The 23469-nt window shown below is 48.5% G+C and overlaps 1 protein-coding gene across 1 annotated transcript in view; it reads left to right on the top strand.

Annotated features, from left to right (window-relative positions):
• The window catches only part of rtn4r (reticulon 4 receptor), a 45293-nt gene extending 22734 nt beyond the window's left edge, over window positions 1–22559 (top strand). Inside the window, exon 2 of the mRNA XM_035435665.1 lies at window positions 20389–22559. Within this exon, the coding sequence (XP_035291556.1) occupies window positions 20389–21788 (1400 nt within the window). The 3' untranslated portion in view covers window positions 21789–22559. The remainder of the gene's footprint in view (window positions 1–20388) is intronic.
• The last annotated feature ends 910 nt before the right edge of the window (window positions 22560–23469 follow it).

The following is a 23469-nucleotide window of genomic DNA, read 5'->3' as shown; positions in this document are numbered from 1 at the left end:
GGCCTGAGCCTTGTGTGTAGCTGAAAGCATTTGTGGAGCTTTTGCCATCCTCCTCGTTGTACTCATGTTTCTAAGCAGCCCCTATCTGATGATTGAAACGCCGTGCATTAAGCATTAGGAACAGGTGAGACCAGGGTTAGAAGCTAACAGTGTTCGAAGGTGTCTGCTGTCCGTGGTCCTGAAAGCGCAGCTGCTTCACTGTAGGCATATGGTCTCTGTCTGTGGTGCTGGCAGTTAGTAGGTCCCAGCTCCTGGGATAAATATCAGCTGAGAACTCCGCCCCCCTCCCTCCCTCCCTCCCTCCCTCCCTCCCCTGGCCAGCCAATGGCAGTGCTCTTGTTCACCGGTCTGCCGATTGGCATGAGGGAATTCACCTGCCAGAGCTCAAGACAAAAGGTCATTACTCACTGGAACGATGAAGAAAGGGGCCGGGGGCCCAAAGGAAAGACGTTTCCGTCCGACTCTGACCAAGCAAGCAAGCCAGCCAGCCGCCGGGCTCCTGGGGCCCCGGGCATCCGCCATCCGGACGCCAGCGCTCACACAGCAATGACACCGCCCCCGCCAAAAATACTCGCCCCCCCCCCCCCCCCCCCCCGTCTCTTCCGCAATACATTTGCTGGCAGGTAATGGGGGATGAAGAGAGAGAGATTGAAACCGTGCACTTTTAAAAGGGCGTGGTTGATGAAGACTGATGTTCCCGGGGCAGTTCGGCTGCCAAATACGTTCCGGAGTTATTGATGACTTACGTGTTGCCAGCTGGTCAAAAAATACAGGCCATCCTTTCTCAAAATAGTGACTAAGAGTAGCTGGTAGGACTTGTTTTGTATTATGCGTTTGCTGACCGCAGTGCTAAGATCACAGCAGCAACCAAGATGCCTTGACCTACGTATATTCAATGCTTCCTTTATGTGCTACTGTTTTTTTTTAGCGATTTTCAATAGAAATGAAAAATAAATGATAAAAAAAAAACAGTCTGCAGTCTCACAGCTATTGGATAAAAAAGGAAGAAAAAAAACTTCCATTCAATAAACCTGCCATCTTGTGTTATTTTTATCCCGTCATAAAAAGAAAAAAAGAAGAAGGAACAAAAGCGGTTTAAGTCTTAAGTCACATGCAAGAGCATTAAAGCTAAGTCAGTACCTTCAATGCCAACCTCCATGATAAACAGTCAAAAGCAATTTACACGTGAAGCTCACGGCACACCACGAGGCAGCAAAGTCTGCAGTCACCATGTAAATCAGGCAAAGAGGAAAATCAGCACCGCGTGCATTATGCAGTCCTACTGTATGCCCGAATCGCAACGCTCTCACTGACCATAGTGGGATAAGACTGTAATATGTGTAATGGGCCTTTTGCAATGAAGGAATGCTTCATGGTGGATGGTGTGTGTGTGTGTGTGTGAGAGAGAGAGAGAGAGTGTGTGTGTGTCTGTGGGTGCATGCGTGTGTGTGTTTATGCTTGTGCATGGGTGTGTGTGTGTGTGCGCGTGCTTACGTGTGGTTTTTAAAGAGAATGCTCCTGGCTGGGGGATGCTCTGGTGAATGCTAAGTGTGGATTCAGTGGGGAAAGAGACAGAGAGAGAGAGAGGAAGGGAGAGAGAGATAGAGAGGGAGGGAGGGAGGGAGAGAGAGAGAGAGAGGGAGAGAGAGAGAGAGAGAGGGAGGGGGAGAGAGAGAGAGAGGGAGGGAGGGAGGGAGAGAGAGAGAGAGAGAGGGAGAGAGAGAGGGAGGGGGGAGAGAGAGAGAGGGAGGGGGACAGAGGGAGAGAGAGAGAGCGAGGGAGAAAGGGAGAGAGAGAGAGAGGGAGGGGGACAGAGGGAGAGAGAGAGAGCGAGGGAGAAAGGGAGAGAGAGAGGTGCCTGCTGATTCCTCAGCCTGCGATCCTTGCTTGCAGACTCGGTAATGAGCTCAGGACTTCCCTGCTGTAAGGCTCGGCTCTGCACTTCTTACATAAACATGCGAAGCCCGGCCGTGCCAGCACTCCCTGCCCAGGAGGCTCGCTTCTCATGCGCTCCCTGTCAGACATCTTGTTGACGTGCGCTGGTGGTGGTGGGGGTGGTGATGGGGTGGGGGGGGGGGGGGGATTTTGATGATGAAAGCCCGGCAGAAAAACATCTATATCTCTGTTTTTTTTTTACCCCCCTCTTTCTGGAGGTGTGGTGTCAGATTGTTTTTGGCAGAATTTCATGAAAGTTTCATGTGCGGCTCAGCTGACAAACTCCATTTTTTTTTTTTTTTTTTTTCGAGGCGTTCTCTACTGCGGTGCCATGACGGTTCCTTGTTCCCCGTACTCCTGCCTGCATGTTGCCCAACTGGAATACAGATTCAATGCTGTCGTGCATTCGAAAATCTGAAGGAACTCGTGGCTGAATAGCAGCCAGGAAGACGTACGTACCGCAGATGTCGTTGTGAGTACACTAAAATCACGTGCAGAGAAAAAAAAGATCCAAGGTCACAGCCATCAGAAATGGCCACGCGTACTGTAGATAGAAGTAGCACGAGCATTGCAGAAAGACAATCACAAGAAGAGAAAGAAACCTTTAAAGAAGCGGTGAAAGAAGGCTTTGCGACAGCTGTCCCTGCCTCCTTTTCACACGGGTCTAAATGGCAGGCTTCTTCAAAAAAAGCATGATTGTGTTCTCTCAGCAGTCCTGTGATTGTGGGCATGCAGTTCGATAAGCACTGAAATAGGGCTTCACGGGTGTGGACAAAGACAACCGTGGAAATAATAGGAATGAATGAAGCATTCAAACCCCCTTCCAATGCTGCTTCGGTGTTATTTTCAAGAGATACCCACGGAAGACTAGGAGGGGGGGGGGGGGGGGGGGAGGGGGGTCGTTTGTCAGTCAGGCGCCAAGAGAGACTGGCATGAACACCAGGGGGCAGGCTTGTGCCGTTTTTCCAAAGGAGACACTGCGGCACGGGGGAAGACAGCCGGGAAGAGGCGGGAAGAGCTCGTCCCTCATCCGCCGCGGATGCTTCGCGGAATGCGCGGAATGCGTGCACGAGTCCGTGTGTGCACGTGCACGTGCGTGTGCGCGCGCTCACGCGTTTTTTTTTTAGGGGTCGCGTGCTAGGTGCCAGCCTCTCCCGCGCTAAGCCGGGTCTATAAATAATGCCGGGCGGCTACTTAGCATTCTGACTGAGGGAAGGAAGTCGCGCGTGTGAGGACTTTATTCAGGGGGCCCTGCGTTTAAAAAATGCATGGGGAGCCTGCCGGTCCTCGCCACGCCCCTCGCTCCCCCCGCCCGCCCCCCCCCACCCCCGCTGTGTGCGGCTTTCCGTCATTTGCATCACGCTCCTCCAGCTGGTGACTCAGCCGGGGCCCCGATCGCATCGTTAGGCGCCGGCTCTTTCATCTCCCCTCTCCGGGTCCATCGTTTGGCGAGCCTAAAGTCGGAATCGAAACGATAGGCCGCCGCTCGCTCGCCCCCCCCCCCCCCCCCCCCCGGGGGCAGGTAGAGTGGGTTACTGCTGCATACTGATAGAGGAGATTTGTTATCTTAACCGAGTATCTCTGAGAAAAGCAGGCCACGTTTCAAATGGCTTCTGGGTTCCAGACAGTAGAGACTGAACAGCGTGACCGACTAGCGCAGAATTAACCATAAATAAATATGCTCTGCCTGCATAGCAGTAGGAGTTTGCTTATCGATCATCATCTCGATTCTCTTCAGCTCACAGACGCTGTACCCTAAGTCTATGCTCCGGTAGGAACGTACTTTTAAAGGTTGCTTCATGACTGCAGCCATTTTGTCCGCTATTCTTGGTTGAATCTTAGAGAATTTTCACGAAGAACACGGCAATGCCGTTAGAGACAGGTCTAGCATATTCAGCACATAATAAAGAAAGCTCGGTTTGCCGTAGCGATTCTCTTGTGTCGAGATACAGGACCGGGCCTCTGAAAGATGAACGAGCTGCGGAGAGCCTCGACCTGCAGCCTCCGTAAAGTTCCAGATGAGTTCCGGTTGAGTTCCGGTTGAGTTCCAGATGAGTTCCGGTTGAGTTCCGGTTGAGTTCCAGATGAGTTCCAGTTGAGTTCCAGATGAGTTCCCCGCGGCTCTCCGTGGCGCTAGCCGCCAGAAAGTTCCGCCGTGACGGAAAAGGTGTGAGGATGTCGGTGAGTCGCGCGGCGGACCCTAATGAGGGCCGGAGAGAGGCGGGGCCTCGGCAGAACTCAGGAAGTCCTCCGTCGGCCGCCGCTCTTCTGTTGATCGGGAGGGACAGCTCGGTTTCCTTTACCCCTCTCGTCTACAGGAAAACAAAACAAAAACGAAAACGCACCTAAACGGCGTCGGCTGCTGAAGTCTGACTAAAGGAATGGTGGGGAATCGATACGTCTTTGCGGGATTACCGAGCGAAGAGGTTGTTGAGACCGGTAATCGGCGACGCCTCCTGTGAACCTCAAGGAGATTTGGAGAAAACATACTGGCCTGCTTCGCGGGGCTCATGCCATTTGTGATGTATTTGAGACGATGCAGTATTTTAACCGATGTCACATCAGCGGCTCTTGGCAGGCGGCTGTCCCGACGGGGAGATGCAGGTGCAGCACGTCGCTGGGGTTTTGGCCGAGGGTGAACTGGGAGCGGAGCGAAAAAGCTAGCGATCGCCTGTGTTTGCTCGAGCGTGGGGGCCGGTCAGCATGGCGGATAAGACCAGCAGCGCTACATCTTCCCGGCTCTGGGCAGGGGGTGGGGGGGGGGGGGGTGGGGCGGTGGGGGGAGAGGAGCCGACGGAGTCTTCAGTCTCGATCGGTGGCTGTCACGGTCCGCGCACCTCTAATGCGCCAAAGAGAGCGGCGAACGAGAGCGGGCCGGGGACGTGCGTCACCGCTTATACAGCTCCGCGGCTTACCGGCGCTAAGCGACCTGCAGATGAAAGGCGCTATGAACGCTAATCGCCGCCGTGCGCTTCGCGCGCCCCGTTAGCGGCTAACGGGCTTACGGCAGGTGCTGACGCACGCCTCCAGGAAGCACGGAGAGAGGCTGACACTGGGCCAGATGCAGCGGTAGAGAATGACGGGGGGGGGGGCGGGGGGGCCGGGCTCGTTTTTGTGAATGGCCGACGGCGGTATTCTCGTTTATCTTCCCCGAGTCGTGCCGGTGCCCCCCCCCTCCCAGACGCGGGAGCAGCGGGGGGATCCGCGCTTACCAGATCGCTGCCGCGGCCCCTCCCACGCCTCCCTCGTTTCCGGGCGGGCGGTGCCCCCGGGGGATTGGGCGAGCGGGGCACGACGGCTAATTGGGCGTGGGGCCCTCTCCTGCCCCCCACCACCCCCCTCTCCCGGGGCCTGGGACGCACTCTTTAAACAGGAGCGCCGAGGTTCCGCCACCGGATTCGGCGGAGGGGCGGAGACGAGGGCCGGGGAGGGTCAGGCGGTGAATCCATTTTGGGCGGCGGGGCATTGTGCGGCCAGGCCAGGCCGAGCGGAAGCAGGCGGTAAATAATGCAGCGCCTTTTTCTCTTTCTTTTTTTCTCTCTCTCTCTCTCTCTCTTCCGCTGAAGGGACACGCTCCGCGCCTGAGCCTCCGTCTGGAACACTGCTCGTTAAAAGCGCGGCGCTGTTCATACTTCTGCAGAGTCCGCGCCTGACACGCCCTTTTCCCACACCACCCCCACCCCCACCCCCCATCTCCAGCCACCCTGATGGGTGGGGCAGCCATTAGTGTGAAAAGCCTGTCCCGGGTGCCAGGTCGTTCCCAAAAAAGCATACTCCAGAAATAATAGCGTCCCGTGTGCTATCTGTGCTGAATCTTTTTAATCGTGTTAGACTGGTTGTTAAAGGAGATTTTGCAGTCAGAACATAAGGTTTTGACTCAAGTGTCGCTCTGCTGTTCTGGTGCTTCTGTGGCGGGAGGGTTTTTTTTTCCGGAACTGCGCACGCCGCGGCTGGGACGGTGTACACCTCGCCGCGGGGTCATCCTCACCGCCTCGCCTCGCCTCGTAACCACGGCGACGTCGGCCGCGGACATCAGAAGGGGGCGGCAGATGGCTCTGACGTCCGCGCTCCTGCGCTGGAACGAGATCAGGCGCCCGGCTGATTGGATTCGCAGTTTCGCCGGCTTTGAGCCGGGCCGTCCGTCACAAACCACGCCGCGGATATCGTAACGGTTCCATCCCAATTCCCTCCCTCCCTCTCATTTGCCTCCTTTCTCTCTCCGCTCGGACAGCAGGATCTGCATCGTAAGCCAAGGACGGAGGGATTGACTCAGGGAGAGTGCGTAAGACCAGGCAGGTTCAGTTAAAAAAATAGCTACATCACTGAAAGCCCCTTTTCCACTGCAAAGACCCATCAAATCAGAGCAAGGCAGCCCAAACGTATTCCTGGAGATCTACCATCCTGTTGGATTTTATTTCAACCCTAATTTGGCACACCTGATTCTACTAATTAGCAGCTCAATGAGATCTCTAGCTGTTGAATGAGATGTGCTTTGTTAGGGTTGGAATGAAAACCTACAAGATGGTAGATCTCCAGGAACAGGGCTGGGCAGCCCTGCTCTAGCTGTTTACTGAGGTGAGTGAGCTTTGTTAGGGTTGGAATGAAAACCTACAGGATGGTAAATCTCCAGGAACAGAGTTGGGCAGCCCTGCTCTAGCTGTTGACTGAGGTGAGCTTTGTCAGGGCTGGAATGAAAACATACAAGATGGTAGATCTCCAGGCTGTTGTTTACCACTTACTTAGAGGCCCAAATGTCCTTGATAAAAAAAATCTGAACTTAAATGAGGATAGAACCCCTTAGTCTGCTGAACAACCAGGGGAGCAACAAATACGTTCCTCACCTGAACCAGAGATACATCAGTGTCACCAGAAAATACAGACATATTTGCTCAACTATAAATTATACTGGGAAATTGAGAGAGGAAAAAAAAAAACATAACAAGTCAGCTATATTCCCCCTTGAAGTTTTTAACAAGGATTGCGAGGCGTGACTGTACTGAAACCGTAGTGCTGTGGCACACAGTGCCATCAAATGGAATTTACAATGACTGCTGGTATTATCAGTTAACATTGTGGTATTTCATGGCAAAAACAGAGAAATAAAAATAACAAAACCCTTGACGGGTGCAGTAAATCTTAGAGAAGGAGCTGCACTGTGCTGATTTTACAGGTTTTTTTTTTTCCTTTTTCTTTTTCCAGATAAAAACAAAACAAAAACAAAAAAATAATAAAAGCAAGCGGTGATGGGTCGGTGTAGTTCTCCATGGGTGTGTTGCAAGGCCCAAACACGCATCCGAGCGGGAGGGCCCTGCTTTATTTTCAGGTCAATTCGCCTCAACAAAAGGAGATATATCTTTGGAGAGCTGCTCGGGATTAGCAGAAAGTGCTTAGCCTCATCTCCGCACTGGATGACATTTAGACAATCAGCAGACGCTCTTATCCAGAGTAATGTACACAGATTACATTTTCACACACAATCCACTCATACAGACTAGGTATTCCATTTACAAGGTTTACAATATTCCGGGCCCTATATCAGTTATTCATCACACCCGGGGATACTGCCAGAGAACGGCTTGTGTGACTCATAACCATCGACGACATACTTGAACATTTCGGTTTATGCATCGGAAAATTACCGGCGCGTGTAAACAAAGTCACTGTAAGTCACATTCCGGCTGTATGAGTCAAAATTTTTATTAAAAAAAAAAAGGAGAAGTGTGGGAGAAACCATCCAGGCAATACACTCCGGATATTTGTGGGCTTGTTTCCCTCGGTGTGGGACCGCTGCAGTTTTTGAAACAGGTGGCTACGCACGTCTAGCGCCAACAGTGCTACCGAAAGACCAGGTGTCTGCTGGGAGAAATCTGAATGTCTTAGATTTGACATGGGCCAAGGCTTTCCTCACTGTCAACGCCCCAGCTTCACGACGACCGTTCCAGATGTTTCTGGAGATTACATACTGTAGCGGCCTGACTCGCTAAGACCTTTAGCACGTGCAGAAGCCAACAACGTGACCAATGATTGGTCACGGCGTTCGCTTTGAACCAATCGTCGGTTGTCTTATTTGCGGGTGGTTGTCTTGTCGGGCCGATCGCTTTCCTGTTACCGTGTGGTAAGCGAAGGGGGGCTGGCAATCAGAGTCGTGTCGTTCGACGAGTCCACGCTGGCCACACAGATGCGCCGGTCGCTTTAAAATGTCTCAACCCTCGCCCCTTTTTCGTAGCTTAATCCATGGCTGTCCTCTGGCACGTTAGTGTCATAACGTGTGAAGGCAGGCTCAGGGCTAAATGATGAATCGCTTGTTATTTGTTAAGCCGTCATGAGCCCAGCGATATCCCCCCGCTCCCACCCCAACACACGGTACAGCAGAAAGTACCAATCAGTTAGTTTGTCCGTTTCAGGGTCGCGATTGGTTCAAACGGAACGCGTGTGGCATTCTCTTACATGCGAGCACATTCCTTTCCAGCCATCGAATCCAGAGGCCATTAGACTGGATCATTTTTCAGCCCTTTCAGCCGGGAGCCGACTGCATTGCAGGCTTTTCAAAAATTAATAACCAGTTCTAACCAGCTGCTCGGCTAGCAGGGGAACAGAGCCGTTCTTTCAAGGTGGCGTCTACTTTCGTTTTATGAAAAAAAAAAAAAAGAACATGCGTCTTTCCTTTTTTACTTTTACCTTTTTTCCTTATTGTTTTCTTTTTTTCTTTTGGATATCCGCTGCTTGTGTTGTTTTCGCAGGCTTTCAAGCAGCGCGGGTTCGCCTTATTTGACTGGGCGGCGCGCGACGCGTTCCTGAAGACGCCAGCGTCTCTCTCGCGCGCGCTGGAGAGGGAACGATAAAGCCGAGATGTTTTTTATGAGTCTTCTCTCGATGGCGCGAATCGTGACCGGCTACCGTTAGCAGTGGCTGCGCTACGTTTACACAGCGCTGCTCGATAGCGCAGTTGCAGCATCAGGACAAATGCTGATCGCAATGCTGGGAGTCAGTTATCACTCTAAAGAGATACAGCCACGCTCATGCACAAACGCAAAAGTACACTTATTTCCGACATTTGCATAATGTGCTATAGCTGTATGTGTTTTTGTGCCGGTGTGAGTGAGACACGGACAGATGGAGAAGATTTGTTTCCTAAAATAGCAGTTTCCCTCTTATTTAACTACAAAAATGGTCAATGCATTATAAACACATTTGAATAAGCCCACGTGTTGCACTGAAGGGATTTGCAGCAACCTGCAAACCATAAATTTGCTTATGGTGTGTGTGTGCTTGTGTCTGTATGTATGTGGTATGTATGTGTGTGTGTGTGTGTGTGTGTGTGTACTACGAAAGCAACGCTGTGATGGTGGTTTAACCCTTTGAAGAGTAGGTATTTTGGAATGTTTTCAGTTGCCTAGGACTCCATTGCTTTCAATTACCAGTAACGAAGGTCACATCAGCATTGGGATGTTCCGTTTAAGAACATTCTAATCACACAGTAGTGTTCTCATGGCTCAAAGGGTTAATACAAACTCTTTATCTCTCTTGCCATGGACCCTCAGTTCCAGCCATTACAGTGGCTAGTTCCACTTCCTTCTGTCAGCTGGCGAGCAGTCATCGTTACCAAGGTCGAAAAAAAGCAGGCATCGCTCAACTACAACAGCTACAGAGCAAGGGATTTCTTAACATAGGACTAAATAATAGCAGCCTTCACACACATATTCAAGGTTACTTAAGGTTGGAAACAAGTTGTCGCCGGACAGAAACCCTCATTGACATATTTGCTGCTCTTTGTTAGATGCAGCATGGCTTGTTTTGCACAGATCTCCTGAGCTTGATATGGTAGGGACGTCAGTGGCTCAGTATTTTTCATTCCTGCCAGCGTAACAAAGAGTGGAAACTGGAATTAAGTGTAGCTCAACAAGTAGGGGTGTACTGGTTTGAACCCATGAGCCCATCCAAGTATCAGAGATATGGCTGCATCGACTCCAAAATGGCAAATCAGTCTAAGTTAAGAGGGAAAATCGATATGGTCGTCAAAAACTGATACATTTGCATAAATTAGCACGAAGCCTACTTTCTTTAGTGCGCATGCCGTGTGCCAGTGTGCTATGCTGAAGAATAATGCATAATGTCCTCAGATGACAGCAACAAGAGGGAGAGAGCTAACAAATAGCACTTTTAGCTAACGACAGCTATCTTTAACGGCTCTCACCAAAAACAAGAAACAGCTTTATCTTGCGATTACTTCTTGTTCGAGAGCAATCAGAATGTACTGAACAACATCTGCATCCAGCCAACAAGTCGCTGCAGAATAATTATCCTACCCACTTGTGTCATTATGTTGTATCACTGACTTGAACTAGCCATCTGTGTTCGAATTAAACTTTTAGGATTTGAAAAAAGAGGGGGGAGAAAAAGAAAGAAATTAAAAAAAACGTGCATCTAACCAGCTACATTCTGCTACTCACTCTGGCGCAATCAAGCAGAAAGCTTACTGGCACTGCAAAGCAAAATGGTGGAAAATTCAACCAACTGATCACACTCTGGAGCCACAAAGACACAAAAATGCACTCCAAATGTAATTAGAAGATCATTTATTAATGGGATGAATATGTTGACGGTTTACTTATTACGGGAATAATACGTTGATGGCAGCGGACACACAGAACATAATGGGGAAAATGTATAAAAGGTAAGCCCTAAATGGTTGATAATGGTCATAATTCGATGATGGATCATGAGGCAGTGATGTCGAGCACGAATAGGCCATTGCATATTTTAGCAGGAACATTAGCAAAAAAGCAACTTGCCACAAGCTAACGTTAGCCAATTTGAACGTGAGGCTGTTTGATTGTTTGATTGCAGACAAAACTTCTGAATCAGCATTTCACTAAACTTTGTTTATTCTAAACACACCGAAGCTTGCTAGCTAGCAATAATAAACAAAAGTATACCAGTTCAGCTTAGGTTTGTATGTAGCCGTCTTAGTAAGGTGTATATTAACTGCGTTTTTATTAAATTGATTGTAATGTCCTGGTTTTTGTTTTTGTTTAGGCTTGCTTTCTTGTTTCATGTCAACGTCCTACTAGTAGCTAGAAAAATAGACCAACTCACATATGATGTGCACTGCCACAAAAAAGAAAAAGTTACAAAAAATAAATAAAATCTTTCTGACCAGCTGCCTGAATATATCGGACAGAAATCAAATGTTCCATGCGCTAAAGAAACTTAAATCCATGGTTCGGAAAAACGTTGACTTTTACAAAAAGGTAGGTAGTCTTGACAAGAGGTGAGCAGAGCAAGCGTGAAATATTCTGGCAGTACCACCAATTTAACAGCACATTTGCAATGTCAGCATGGAGTGAAATACTGCCTTTGATTTATGTATGGTAAAAATTTTTAGTTTTTTATTCGCTGTGGAGCTGGTTCACAGTGTGCTACATCTCATAAAAAAATAAACAGTGACTTCATTGAAAGATTAACATTTTGACTTTGATTTCATGACCTAAACTAAATAATTTATTGGAATCCGAAATCATCTCAGAGGGAAAGATTCACACCTCTACTGACTAGCCAAACAAAGCATCGTCTACCAATACGACTACATGCCGTCATTGTCAGAAAAATGTAGATTATAGCAAAGGCTACTCGCCACTCACTGCTACCATAGCCACATCAGAAAACGACAATTTAAGAGATGACCTACCAAACAAACAGGCACACAAACAAACAAACAAAAAACAAACAAATAAATCAAGTTCAAGATGCTTGTAAGTTAACAGTACTATTCATAAAAAAACAAACTGCTAAGGTGCAATGTAAAAACAAGGAACAACTAAAAACCATTGATTAACTTGCATTTCTGATCAAGTAGGCCAATTTTCTTTGAGTACAGTATAGTGCTTGAGCAGTCCTTGACTCCTGAGTACTCGGGCACTTGAGTACACGTGCCTGTCCCTAAATGACTCTCACGATCAGACCCATAGTTGCGCAAGCTTTCACTGTTTCCCCCCAGTCTGAGCCCAGTCAAACTGCACAGGACACCGGCAGGCTACTCTACAGATGTAGAGGCAAAAAAAAGCTCTGCAGCTACGTGTGTATAAAACCACAGGGGCAGGAGCCTCCTACCCTGGTGCTAAGCAGCGCACGCCGTGCTAGTTTTGGCTGTTACTCAGCACTTCATTGACCAATTAAAGCCCTTAACTCAATGAGCCCAATTTCCTGAGTCGGAAATTAGCCCGTGATTTCGAGGTGAAAATTAAATCCGGCAGACCCTACGACCCTCCAGGGCCAGGGGGGTTCAACCCCCTCCCGATAAAATTGCTGACACGGCTCTTTTTCGACCGCCCCCCCCCCTTATCGCCCGCCCGTTTAATTGGCTGAGTGATGCCCGCCCTCTCTCCCTCGGTTCACGGGGGGCGAGCGTTGTCGTTTAGCGCCAGCCAGGTGGACGCAACAGATCGGCAATAACCGAGGCGAGCTTCCCCCCCAATCACTGTAAGGTGCACTGAGATCGTAATATCATAAGTGCCGTGTGAATGCAGCTCATTACCGTTATTAACCCCCTAGCTTGGAGGATGGCACACCTGTCCTTCAATGTTAGTGAGATCGTTCCTGTGTTTTAGTAATTGCTTGTGAGGGGGGGGAAAGTCTGTTTCAAATCCCAATTCTACACATAGTGGACGCTTCCCAAAATAGCTAAACTATGCGTTCCGCTGATTTGCTCAAGGCGTTTGTTGTTTAGCGAGGCCTTCTGGGTAATGTCACCCCTGAATAGCGGTGCGTGGCGTAGCGTCCTGCAGAGGAAAACGTAAACCGGCCAGCATTGGATGAGGGGTCTCGCCGTGGGCGGAGTACGGCGCTGGCAGAACAAACGCCGAAACGACCCCCCGCCGTCCTCGTTACGCAACATGGCGGTAACGCGTATTTACCGCGAAAAATGCGCGCGGGACCCCAAGCGTCCGCTTACCGCCGCGCGTTTGCCGGCCCCGTCGCGGAAGAGGAGCGCGACGCCTCGCTCCGGGAAATAGCATCGTCATTTCATATTCAAAAAGAGAAAAATAAACGAATGGTCGGTCCACAGGCCCTGTGATGAGTCATTAAGCACCATTTCCTTTCATTTCAAGGTAATGCCTTCTTCTTTTTTTTTTTTTTTTTTGTGCCTGAAGGCTAGCAACCTCGAAAATTTCCAATTTGCTTTTATTGCCGATAAATGGGGCAAATAAAAATGAGGCGCTAATTTGATTTTAGGGGTGGGGTGGGGGAGGGTGGGGTAAGGGGGGGGGGGGAGAGATTGAATCTCTTTTTCAAGCGTGAGGCGATGATAGCTTCGTCCGCGATTGCGATTAATTGGAGGCCTCCACCACGGGAAAGGGGAAATGCTTACGAGTTTTCGAGTGTCCCTGGCTGACCGATGGCTCTCCTCGCATCTGGCTACCCGTACCTCCAGGACGTCCTTAGCGGCAACAAAATTTAATTAGATGGATTGCAGAAGGCAAAGGGAGATGCAGAGGACGTTGTTGTTTGTTCAGATCGGTGAAGGACCTCCGGGCCAGAGCCTTGGATGTCCAGAGACACAGTGCAGGACAGCTGCACTTGAAGATTTCCTCAGAGCTTTTCTGCTAATGCAGTCGGGTTCGCACAATGATTATATTTGTACAGGAAAGGATACGCTCATCCACTCTTTGTCCTCAGTACTTGTGCTGTTTGTTCATCACTTTTTTCTTTTTTTAGCAGAAGCTGTGCTCAAATTTTATACATTTTTCGTGACGGTGTTCTGACAACTGCCTATGGCCCTGACAGCCATGTTCCAGGTGGATTGTTCTGTGGTGGTAATCCCAAACAGTCCAGTACACTGTCAAAATGTACAATCCTCCATGCTTAAAGGTTTCCAATATATATTTTTTAGGCTATTTTATATTCCACAAGGTCTACCGAACATTTTCATTTTTAAAGGAAAAAAAAAAGTGTCTCTCCCTTTGAGCTGAACAGGCCATTTTAGGTGTGTGTTGATTGCTTTTCACATGCTCCACTTGATTGGTTGCCACCATCAGTGCAAAGAAATAACTGTTGTAGCTGCTCATAGTTGTCGGTGAAAAGATTTTTTTAAATGCCCCAACAAAATTATTATTCTCTAAATCAAACGTGATTTTGTTACATTTGTTATTATGTCACTGATTGATTCGTCCATGAATTTCAACAGTTGTACGTGCGGCAATTTGTTCAAGAATGCCCACCAAACAGCAAAATATAAGTTTCAGGGAATGTTTATGCAAATAGTTGATCAAAGAAGATTGGCTGCTTTGATCGAAATTCAGAAATATGTCAGATCTGGAGCCAAATCTAACTTGCTTGTTTTGTCTGGTGATTTTTTTTTGGGGGGGGGATGTCAGGTTTTACAGCTTAATTGGGACACGTTAGACAAAGCAAGCGACCAAACATTTAATAAAACTTAAAACAAATAAAGGAGGCCTTTCAAGGCGTGATTCGTTTGCCGCAATTCCTCCCACTCCTCCTAAAAACAGTCAAGGCTTCATTCCTGATGTGACATTGTAGGCCACTGGAGCGAGTCCAAATCCTTCCCCCTCTACTGAAAAGCATGGTTTCATCCTGCCCCCATTGCCCATTGCACACACACACCCCCCCAAACCCCCCCACCCCCTGCCAATTACGCGAGATGCCAGCTCGTCCAATCGGAAGGCTGCGACGCTCCCGTGCGCTCTTCGTCTAAATTCTCCTCCGCTTCTTCCCTTATTCATGAGTGCGTTGGCGGTGGAGACGTCGAGCCTGGCGGGGGACGGACGGACGGACGGAGCGCCGTACCTCCTCAGCTCGCCCGCTAATCGCCGTCCTCGTCTGCGTGCAAGGCGTCGGCCCAGCCCGGCCCAGCCCGGCGAGTGAGGGAGCCTTCATCCGACCCCTAGGAGGCTCGGGCCCTTCCCGAAACGTCTCCTTCCCCGCTTACCCGCCCGTCTCGCTTTTAATTGGCTGCTTAATTAACAATCCGTCTTCGCCGGTTTGGAGCCTTCGACCCGACGGCAAACAACAAAGGTCTGGCTCGCGAGCGGCGTTATTCATCGGGCGTCCGCCGTTTCTCCGCCTCGTGGCTGTTCGTGAAAGTGACCAACCGAGAGAGAGAGAGAGAGAGAGAGAAACACGCGTTGGAGTGCGCCGCGCCCCCCCGCCGCGCGCTACGTGATGACAACTCCGAATCGATGTAAACGAATATTCATAACCGTGTACCGGAGGCTGTAGACCAGGAAGTTAAATCCACGAGGGTGTTGCCGACAAGAACGGATGCTGCTGTTTACAGGTGCGATCGCCCCCCCCCCCGGAGCGGAGCGGGGCGGAGCAGGCGGGCGGAATGCCACTCCAGATTTACGCATCGCGTCTGGGGCGCCGGCCTTGCAGGCTTCAGGCGAGCGAAGGCACACTGGGCAGAGGGGGAAGAGAAAAACCAAATAAACCATCTCTGCCGCTACTTCCGCCAGAGCAAAAGGTCGCCCTGTCCCGTGCCCACGGGGACCCAGCGGACGGCTAGCGGGCGCTCTTGCCATGTGTTTGGCGTAGCAGCGGTATGGGTGTAGCACCGGGGCCTGGCGGTGGGGGGGGGGGTGGGGTATCCTTTCCAATCACTGACTTTTTTCAGGATTTGCCAGCATTGAAAAACACAGGCTCACTAAACAATGGAGAGCCCCCCGCCCCCAAATATGAGGAGCGGACTCTCGCCTGATTGGTCGGCCGTGACGGGGCCCCCGGCCAACGGACCGGGAGCCTTCGTACGCGCGACGGCTGGAGAAAGGGATGATGGGATGGGCTCGCTCTCCCTTCATTTGCACAGAGACCCTGCCAATCCCCCCCCCACCCCACCCCCGCTGCCAGGAGCGTATGCAAATGAGCGTGGTGACGGGGCTGTCACGAGCCACAGAGCAAAGCTCCAGGCCTCTGCTTTTTCCCGCCAATTACCCACGAAAGCCCGTTTGCCTTCTCCTCTTTGTTTTGTTCTCCCCAAATAATTCCCCTGGCCAGTTAAGAGGTCTTCCTGAATTTGTCTTCTTTTTTTTTCTCTTCTCCCAACGGTTCGTTGGTTCCGTAGGCTTTTCTTTTCTCTCTTATCATGGCAGCAAGTGTGTTTTTTTTTTTTGTTTTTTTTTTTTAAACGAGCAGCAAGCTTGTGTCAACTGTGTTTTGTTTTAATTCCACCCCTGTTCATTGTGACGGAAAGATCTTTTTCAAAATCTGTTTGGTCGGGGCATCTTGGCTTATTTAATCAATCCAAGTCCTTCAGACTGTCGATTTACCTTTTCAGTTGACTACACAACAAAAAAGACCTGCAGCAAAATGACTATTTCTTCATTTATTTTGAAAACAAATTAGCATAGTGACAGAACGTATTCCTGCTTGTGATATGTCGTGGTGCTTTGGATATGTTTTGAATCCAGCAGGAATTAACACTTCTAATGGACTTAATTTTAGAAGTACGCTAATGAGACGCATTTAACTGCTGTAGCTTCATCCTAAGAGTCTAGGTCAGGGTTTAATATGGTTAGAGACTGCGCAATATACGGAATCAGAGCATCAGACTATGTGAACTGATCTGTCTCACCAGCTGGTAAAAAATTAAACAAAATAAATGAAGTATTCACTTAAGTGGGCCAATTTTTGATTTGCTAAAATTAGCGCTGTGCAAGTTGCACACAGTTATTATGGGAAATATTATGCAATTTACTGTAAGCACCAGTGCTAATGATATTCCACAAACAGTCATCAGCAGTGCAGTGTTTTTTTAAAGGAAGAAAGAAAGATTTCCCATTATGTAGAACTAAGTATGATGAGAGATTAAACACCAATATTGTAAAAAAAATAAAGTAAAAAGAAAGAATTTTAGTAAATAAACTGGTACATAATCTCATAATATAAAGTTCAAACCACAGCTCTGTTAGATAATTTTCTGCCTCACCTACCTCTCCACTGTGTATTCCTGTAAATTAAATTTTCCAAGGTTGTCTTTGCAAACGTTCCATAAATGCATTTAGAGAGTATTTTAATGTAGTTCACCACCATATGAATATTTACATGAATATGTAAACAAGAAGAGAAATGAATGTTTCTATTACAAGTAGTTATTCTATAGAGCACATTGCACAAAATATAGAGATAATCATGTCTCCACAGGTCCACACTAAGCAATAATGTTATCCTGGACGTTTATTTGTGTTTTGTTTATTTTTTCTTAACTTATCCCAGCATGCATTGGGGCGAGAGGCAGGAATACATCCTGGACAGGCCGCCAGCCTATCGCAGGGCACACACACCATTCACTCAGCATTCACTCACACACTCATGGGGCAATCTAGAGCCTCCAATTAGCCTAACCTTCATGTCTTTGGACTGTGGGAGAAAACCGTGGTAACTAATTCACTAAATAAGACAAAAAACCTTGCCAATGTGATGAGACAGTCTGACTCATTTCAAGATTCGCCAGTTGGGGAAAGAAAATAACACTTCAAAAGCAAACAGTAACTGCAAACAAGATAATATTTTCTACTTGAGATAGAGAGGGGAAAAAAAGATGTTAAGTCTCATAACAAGACTAAAACACTTCTTTTTTTTTTTTTTTTTGCAGTGCATTTTTATTTTTGAAATTTGTAAGAGAAGGCAATGTGCACACCAGCAGACTGTGCAAATGAATATGAATATTATGACAGGAAAGGCTAGAATTGACAAAAAAAATGACGACGAGGAGGAGAACAATGGGCAAGGGTGCTGCCCCTGCGGAGGGTAAGACGAACCTTGAGAACAAGCCTGTGGGTACGCAGTGTGAAGGGAGACACAGAAGAAGAAGAAGAAGAAGAAGAAGAAGAAGAAGGGGGAAAAAGAACAATAGATGGAGAAGTTATAGAGAGTATTGTGTGGCGGCTGTTCGTTTTTCTCAGGCAGGTGAAAGAATTTTGCCGGGAAGCAGAAACAGCGGAAATTCTGACAGATTTTTCGTGGCAGACTTTTCAGTGCTGTGAAGAAAGAGCGAGAGAGAGAGAGAAAGAGAGAGAAAGAAAATGTGTGGGAAGTGTTGCGGGCATTCTGTCAAGCTGTAAGAAATCTCAGTTTAACAAGCGTCAGGAACGAGCTGCTGGGAGGACTAGAAGTGGGCGGGGGCAGGGTGGGGGGTGGGGGGTGGAGTCAGATAACCCCCCACGGCTGGTACAGACACACATAAACATTTTGAATTTGGCTCCATACAGCAAGCCGGGAAGAATGTGCACCACGAAATGTGGTCCTTGCAGGTGTTTGGAGTGAATTATTCCTCTCTTAAGCTGCACAAGGAATAAATGCATTAAAAATATCGAACCAACCCACACGGCTCCCCCCCACTCCCACCCCCACCCCCCCGAAAGTAGTCTTGCTGGGGCACTGATGCATGCGTACTCCATTTCGTGTGGTCACTGCTGACAAGGTAAACTACAGTACCTTCAGAAATATTCTTGATTGTACGAATTTATGACAATTTTTAACAAAATTTTCCCAGTAATGTTGCGCCGTATTCTCATCAAAAGAACACCGTTTCCTCTGACCTTGAGGCGTGGGTCTCCTTCGCGCACTTAAGTAAAGAAAAATTTTAAAAAATGACTCGAGTCATCTCCGTGAATTATCCTGGCTGAGCCAATTTACGCCATTTTTTTTTTTTTTTTTTGTCGACAGCCACTCATCGCCTGAAGACGCTGCAAAGGGGAATTTTTGCTGAGCGATGAAAAGTTTCATGCAAATGGCGAAGATGAAGGCTGCATCTGGCCTAAGGAAATGCATGGCTCAGCACTGCAGAATGTTTAGATGCAAAACGTGGAACCTCGGAGACTGAGGTGTTATCCATGCACTGTTAGGATGAGCGAAGGCCAGCTCAGATGCAGCTTGGCACCTTAACATGCTACATCTTGACCTTTGTTGTGTGTGTGTGTGTGTGTGTGTGTGTGTGTGTATGTGAGTGTGTGTGTGCCTGTGTGCATGTGTATATATACCTATCATCATATAATTTCCCCCTCCGCTATATACTGTATATATATGTATATATATATGTGTGTGTGTGCGGGTGTGTGCCTATTATGTACATATAATGTATCTAATATAGAATTTCCCCCCCCAGACACTACTATATATTTAAACTAATATAATGACTCGGTTCCATAATAATGGTTCATTTGCAATTAGAAGGTGTGAGAGCGTTGCTGCCGTACCGCTCTGCTTTGGGGACGGTGGCGCGATCAGCAGTCTGTTTTTCGGGGCGCGCTCATTGGCTGCGATCGTCAGAGAGAACGCCGCGCTTTCCCTGGCGTGCGAGGGGCCCCTCGGGGACGCTCCGCGGTCGCCGTGGCAGCCGCGCAGAGAGAGAGAGAGAGAGAGAGAGCCGCGTGGGCGTCCGCCTCGCGTCACCCGCCGCGCGCGAGAAGCTAACCGAGGTGCGCCGGTGTGTGCGGTGCGCCAACCAGGAGCCTCACCACCCCCCCCCCCCCCCCCGCTTTCCCAAACCCCACACTCCAGCCGGACCTCCTCAACGTCCCACCGAAGCATGAAAGCCTTGCACTTACCGCGTGCGGCAGGCTAAAATGTCGATCCCCGACCGTGCTCAAATGTGATTAGCCGCATTTGTGCTATTAGCACGAGCTAATTCTGCAGAAGGAACCCAACCATGTTTAATTAATCAGCACTTCACGGAAGGTGGAATGGTGGGGGGGAGGTGGGAAATAGGAGGTGTGGGGTGGGGGGGGTGCGGGGGGGGGGCTGCGGGGGTGGCGCATATTGGTGGTGAGGAGGCACATGTCCCTGAGCTGATTTGATTTCCACTGGTAGCTTTGTCTTTAAAGGCAGAATGCATCATTAAAATGGAAGTGACTGGGGAAAAAAAATCATTTAAATCTCACTCAGGAAAAGTGCTGCAGTATTGTTTCGGGGGGAGGGGGGGGATCTTGCATAAGGGAATGTAGTTTTGATGGTGGGTGTTTTTGACCCTCTTTTGCTCTTCCCCTTGTTGGCTGGCACCTGTGTCTGCTAAATTACATTGAAAAGGGCAACAATCCAGACAATGCTTCTTCAGTGAATAGTCAAGAATAGCCTTTGTTAACGGAACTATGCTTTTTCTTCTGCACCGAAGACCTTGGAAGATCAATTATACTTGCAAAATAAAATTGGTGTCACAAGGCAAAGTCCTTAGAGGCTGAAATATTCTCCATATTCTCTGTGATACTAGCGGGAGAAAAAAAAAAAGAACAGTATGCTCAGCTGTTGTCAAAGCATGCGTGGCATAGAGCCGTCCATTTTTCTCTGTTGAGAAGAAATGTTGCAAACGTGTTCATTATGCAAAGTGTGACGGTGATTGTGAGGTCACTCAAACTATGTGGGAGGAGTCAACAGGTTGAAGTAATGATGGAGGATGTGACCCGGCTAACCCCGCCCATTTTTTTTCCCCCCTCTCTCTTCCAGGAAGCAGGCTCCTCTTCCTGGTTCTTTGGCTGACCCTGGTGCCTCAGGCTGCCGGCTGCCCGGCCATGTGCATCTGCTACAGCGAGCCCCGGCCCACGGTGGCCTGCCAGCAGCAGGGACTGTTCTCCATCCCCACGGAGATCCCCACGCGGAGCCAGCGGATATTCCTCCAGAGCAACAAGCTGACGGTGGTGAGGTCCACCAGCTTCAGCTCCTGCCACAACCTCACCGTGCTCTGGCTCTACTCCAACAACATCAGCCACATCGAGGCCGGGGCCTTCTTCGGCCTGGAGAGGCTGGAGCAGCTGGACATCGGGGACAACAACAACCTGCGGATCATAAGCCCCACCGCCTTCCGCGGGCTCTCCAAACTGCACACCCTGCACCTGCACAGGTGCGGGCTGTCCGAGCTCCCCGTGGGGGTGTTCCGGGGGCTCTTCTCCCTGCAGTACCTGTACCTCCAGGACAATAACCTCCTCACCCTGCACGACGACACTTTCCTCGACCAGGCCAACCTGACCTATCTCTTTCTCCACAACAACAAGATCAAGATGGTGTCGGACAACATGCTCCGGGGCTTGGTCAACTTGGACCGCTTGCTGCTTCACCAGAACAGGGTGACCTTTGTCCAGCAGAGGGCGTTCCACGACCTGGGAAAGTTGACCACCCTGTTCCTCTTCTACAACAACCTGACCGTACTGACGGGGGAAACCATGGACCCTCTGGTGTCCTTGCAGTACCTCCGTCTGAACGGGAACCAGTGGATATGCGACTGCAGGGCTAGAACTCTCTGGGAGTGGTTCAAACGCTTCAAAGGGTCCAGCTCGGAGCTGGAGTGCTATGTTCCGGCCGGCCTGGCCGGAAAGGACTTGGTGAGGTTAAAGAGCACAGACCTGGAGGGGTGTATCGATCCTCCTCAGGTCCAGACCAGCATCTTCAGCACCAAAACGCGTTCCGGAAAGTTCCATTCCACCGAGAGCCCGCTGCACGGGGGTACTCCCAGGTGCTGCCTGCCGGACACTGACAAATCCTCCATCATTTCCAGCAAGGGCCTCCCGGACGCCTCGTCTTACAACAGCAGGCAGATCACCAACAACCCGCTGAAGGAGAAGGAGAACATCTCCAAGACCAAGTTCCTCGAGGGGGACCCTTCCGCCAAGAATGGCACCCACAACAAGCAGAGCCTGAACGACGGCCCCGTGGACACCTTCTCCAGCAACCTGGACCAGTCCTTGGGCAAGCTAAAGCCGGAACTGATGGACGGCCTGGAGCCGTCCACAGCCCCGTCCCGGAAGAAAAAAAAGTGTTCCAAAAAATGTCTCAAAAACAAGGGATCTACCCCTCGGGCTCTGCGGCTTCTCCTTTGGTCCTTGTTCTGGGTATTGTTGGCCATCTGTTAGGACAGGAAATCCTGAGAGGGAATCTCTCGGATTCTTTTGCCGACGACTATGTCGGAGAACCCATTGTAACCTCCACAATTGCCCAGATATAGAAGGGAAGAGACCATAAGAGGGTTGATCCTAAGAGAAAGAAAGAAAGAAAGAAAGAAAGAAAGAAAAAAAACTTAAAGAAGAGGAAAATTTAACAAATGGATGCCTTTATATAAATACATCAGATCTAATGTATATAAAAAAATTGGTGCCCAAATCATTTGTTCTATGTACTGTTACTGTGTCTAAGCTGCACTTCTGAGAGTTCCCCTTTCCCTACCCTCTCAAAGCTTATGCTGCAAAGACAGTGACCAGATAATGATCTGCTGATGACAGTGATGCTAGGGCGGGGCTGATGACTGGGGAATCAGAACGCCAAACGCACACACACGCTCATCAAACCAAGAATGTTTTGGGGTCCTTCTACCACAAAAAAAAAAACCCGAAGATGTGGCGTATTTTTTTTTTCCCCCTCATTTTATTTTTTATTTTTTATTTTTCAAAAAGTGATGCATTTGTTTGATGCTGTTATTTGTTTTTTATGTTTATAAGTATTACAGTAAAGAAGGTGTTTATCTCCCCCTCGATTTGAGTTGTTTTCATCACCATGGTTACGGGTAGCATTTGCTAAAGAATGCTGTCTATTCCTTCACTGAGATTGCGGTTAAATTATAAATATGGATTTTATTTTACTTGTGTACAAGTATAAATATATTATAAATAAAGTCTTCTTTTCTTAGATCTAGTTGATGATGGGGTGCTTTATTTAAGGTACAGGGGGGAAACCTGGGCAGTAGGACTTAAGAGTTAGTTGGCAAACATCTGCGTATAATTTGGAACTGCTCTTCTACAGCAATTCCATTAAACCAAGCTTGCTTTCAGTCAGGTTTATGAATTCACATCTTCCCAGCCAATCAAAATGTCATTGCATTACAACTACTTAGCAAATGCTCTTATCCAGAGTGATTTCTGTCCAGTGGAGAACATTGGTGTTTGTCTAAGGCAGTCAATCTGAAGTACAGTCCTGAAGGACCCGTGTGTATGCTCATTTTTATTCGAGCCGCAACTGCAATCCCAGAATTTTAACAAGCTGTTCATTTTTCTTAATTATGCTTTTCATGTTTCGAGGGATTTTTTACCCTCTTAAGCCACATTATGTCAGAAATAGCTACGCATGCCATGAAAAATAAAAGTCCCACATTTATATTGCACTGCAGTGCAAACGATTACATAAAAAGAGGTTTAAAAAAAATGAACTCAAAAACTGAAGTGAATTAACAAGCTCCTAATTGGTCGACGTGTGGGCTCAAGGCCACTGCAACGAACCATTTGGTAGATAATGAAGAAAGAAAAAAGCTAATGATAACCAGCCACACATGTATTGTGTTTAACTAAAGTTTAAAGAAAAAAATTATAATGAAAGAAATGTCCCACAGGACCAAATTGAGAACGACTGGTTCGAAGGAATACAAAATACACCAAGCCCATTTACACAGAAAGCCCATTTCTGATCAATAACAGGCCACCATCGCATTGATAAAGTGTCCACATTGGCAACGAGGGAAAACGATAGCAAGGAGAATGTTTGCATTGAGATTTAACACTATGACTGGAGATTTTTAAAAAAAATGTTGTCATGCAATTTCCTGCA

Source organism: Anguilla anguilla, chromosome 10, assembly GCF_013347855.1.
Source record: "Anguilla anguilla isolate fAngAng1 chromosome 10, fAngAng1.pri, whole genome shotgun sequence".
Lineage (NCBI taxonomy): Eukaryota > Metazoa > Chordata > Actinopteri > Anguilliformes > Anguillidae > Anguilla > Anguilla anguilla.
This window is presented reverse-complemented; position numbering and strand designations above follow the sequence as displayed.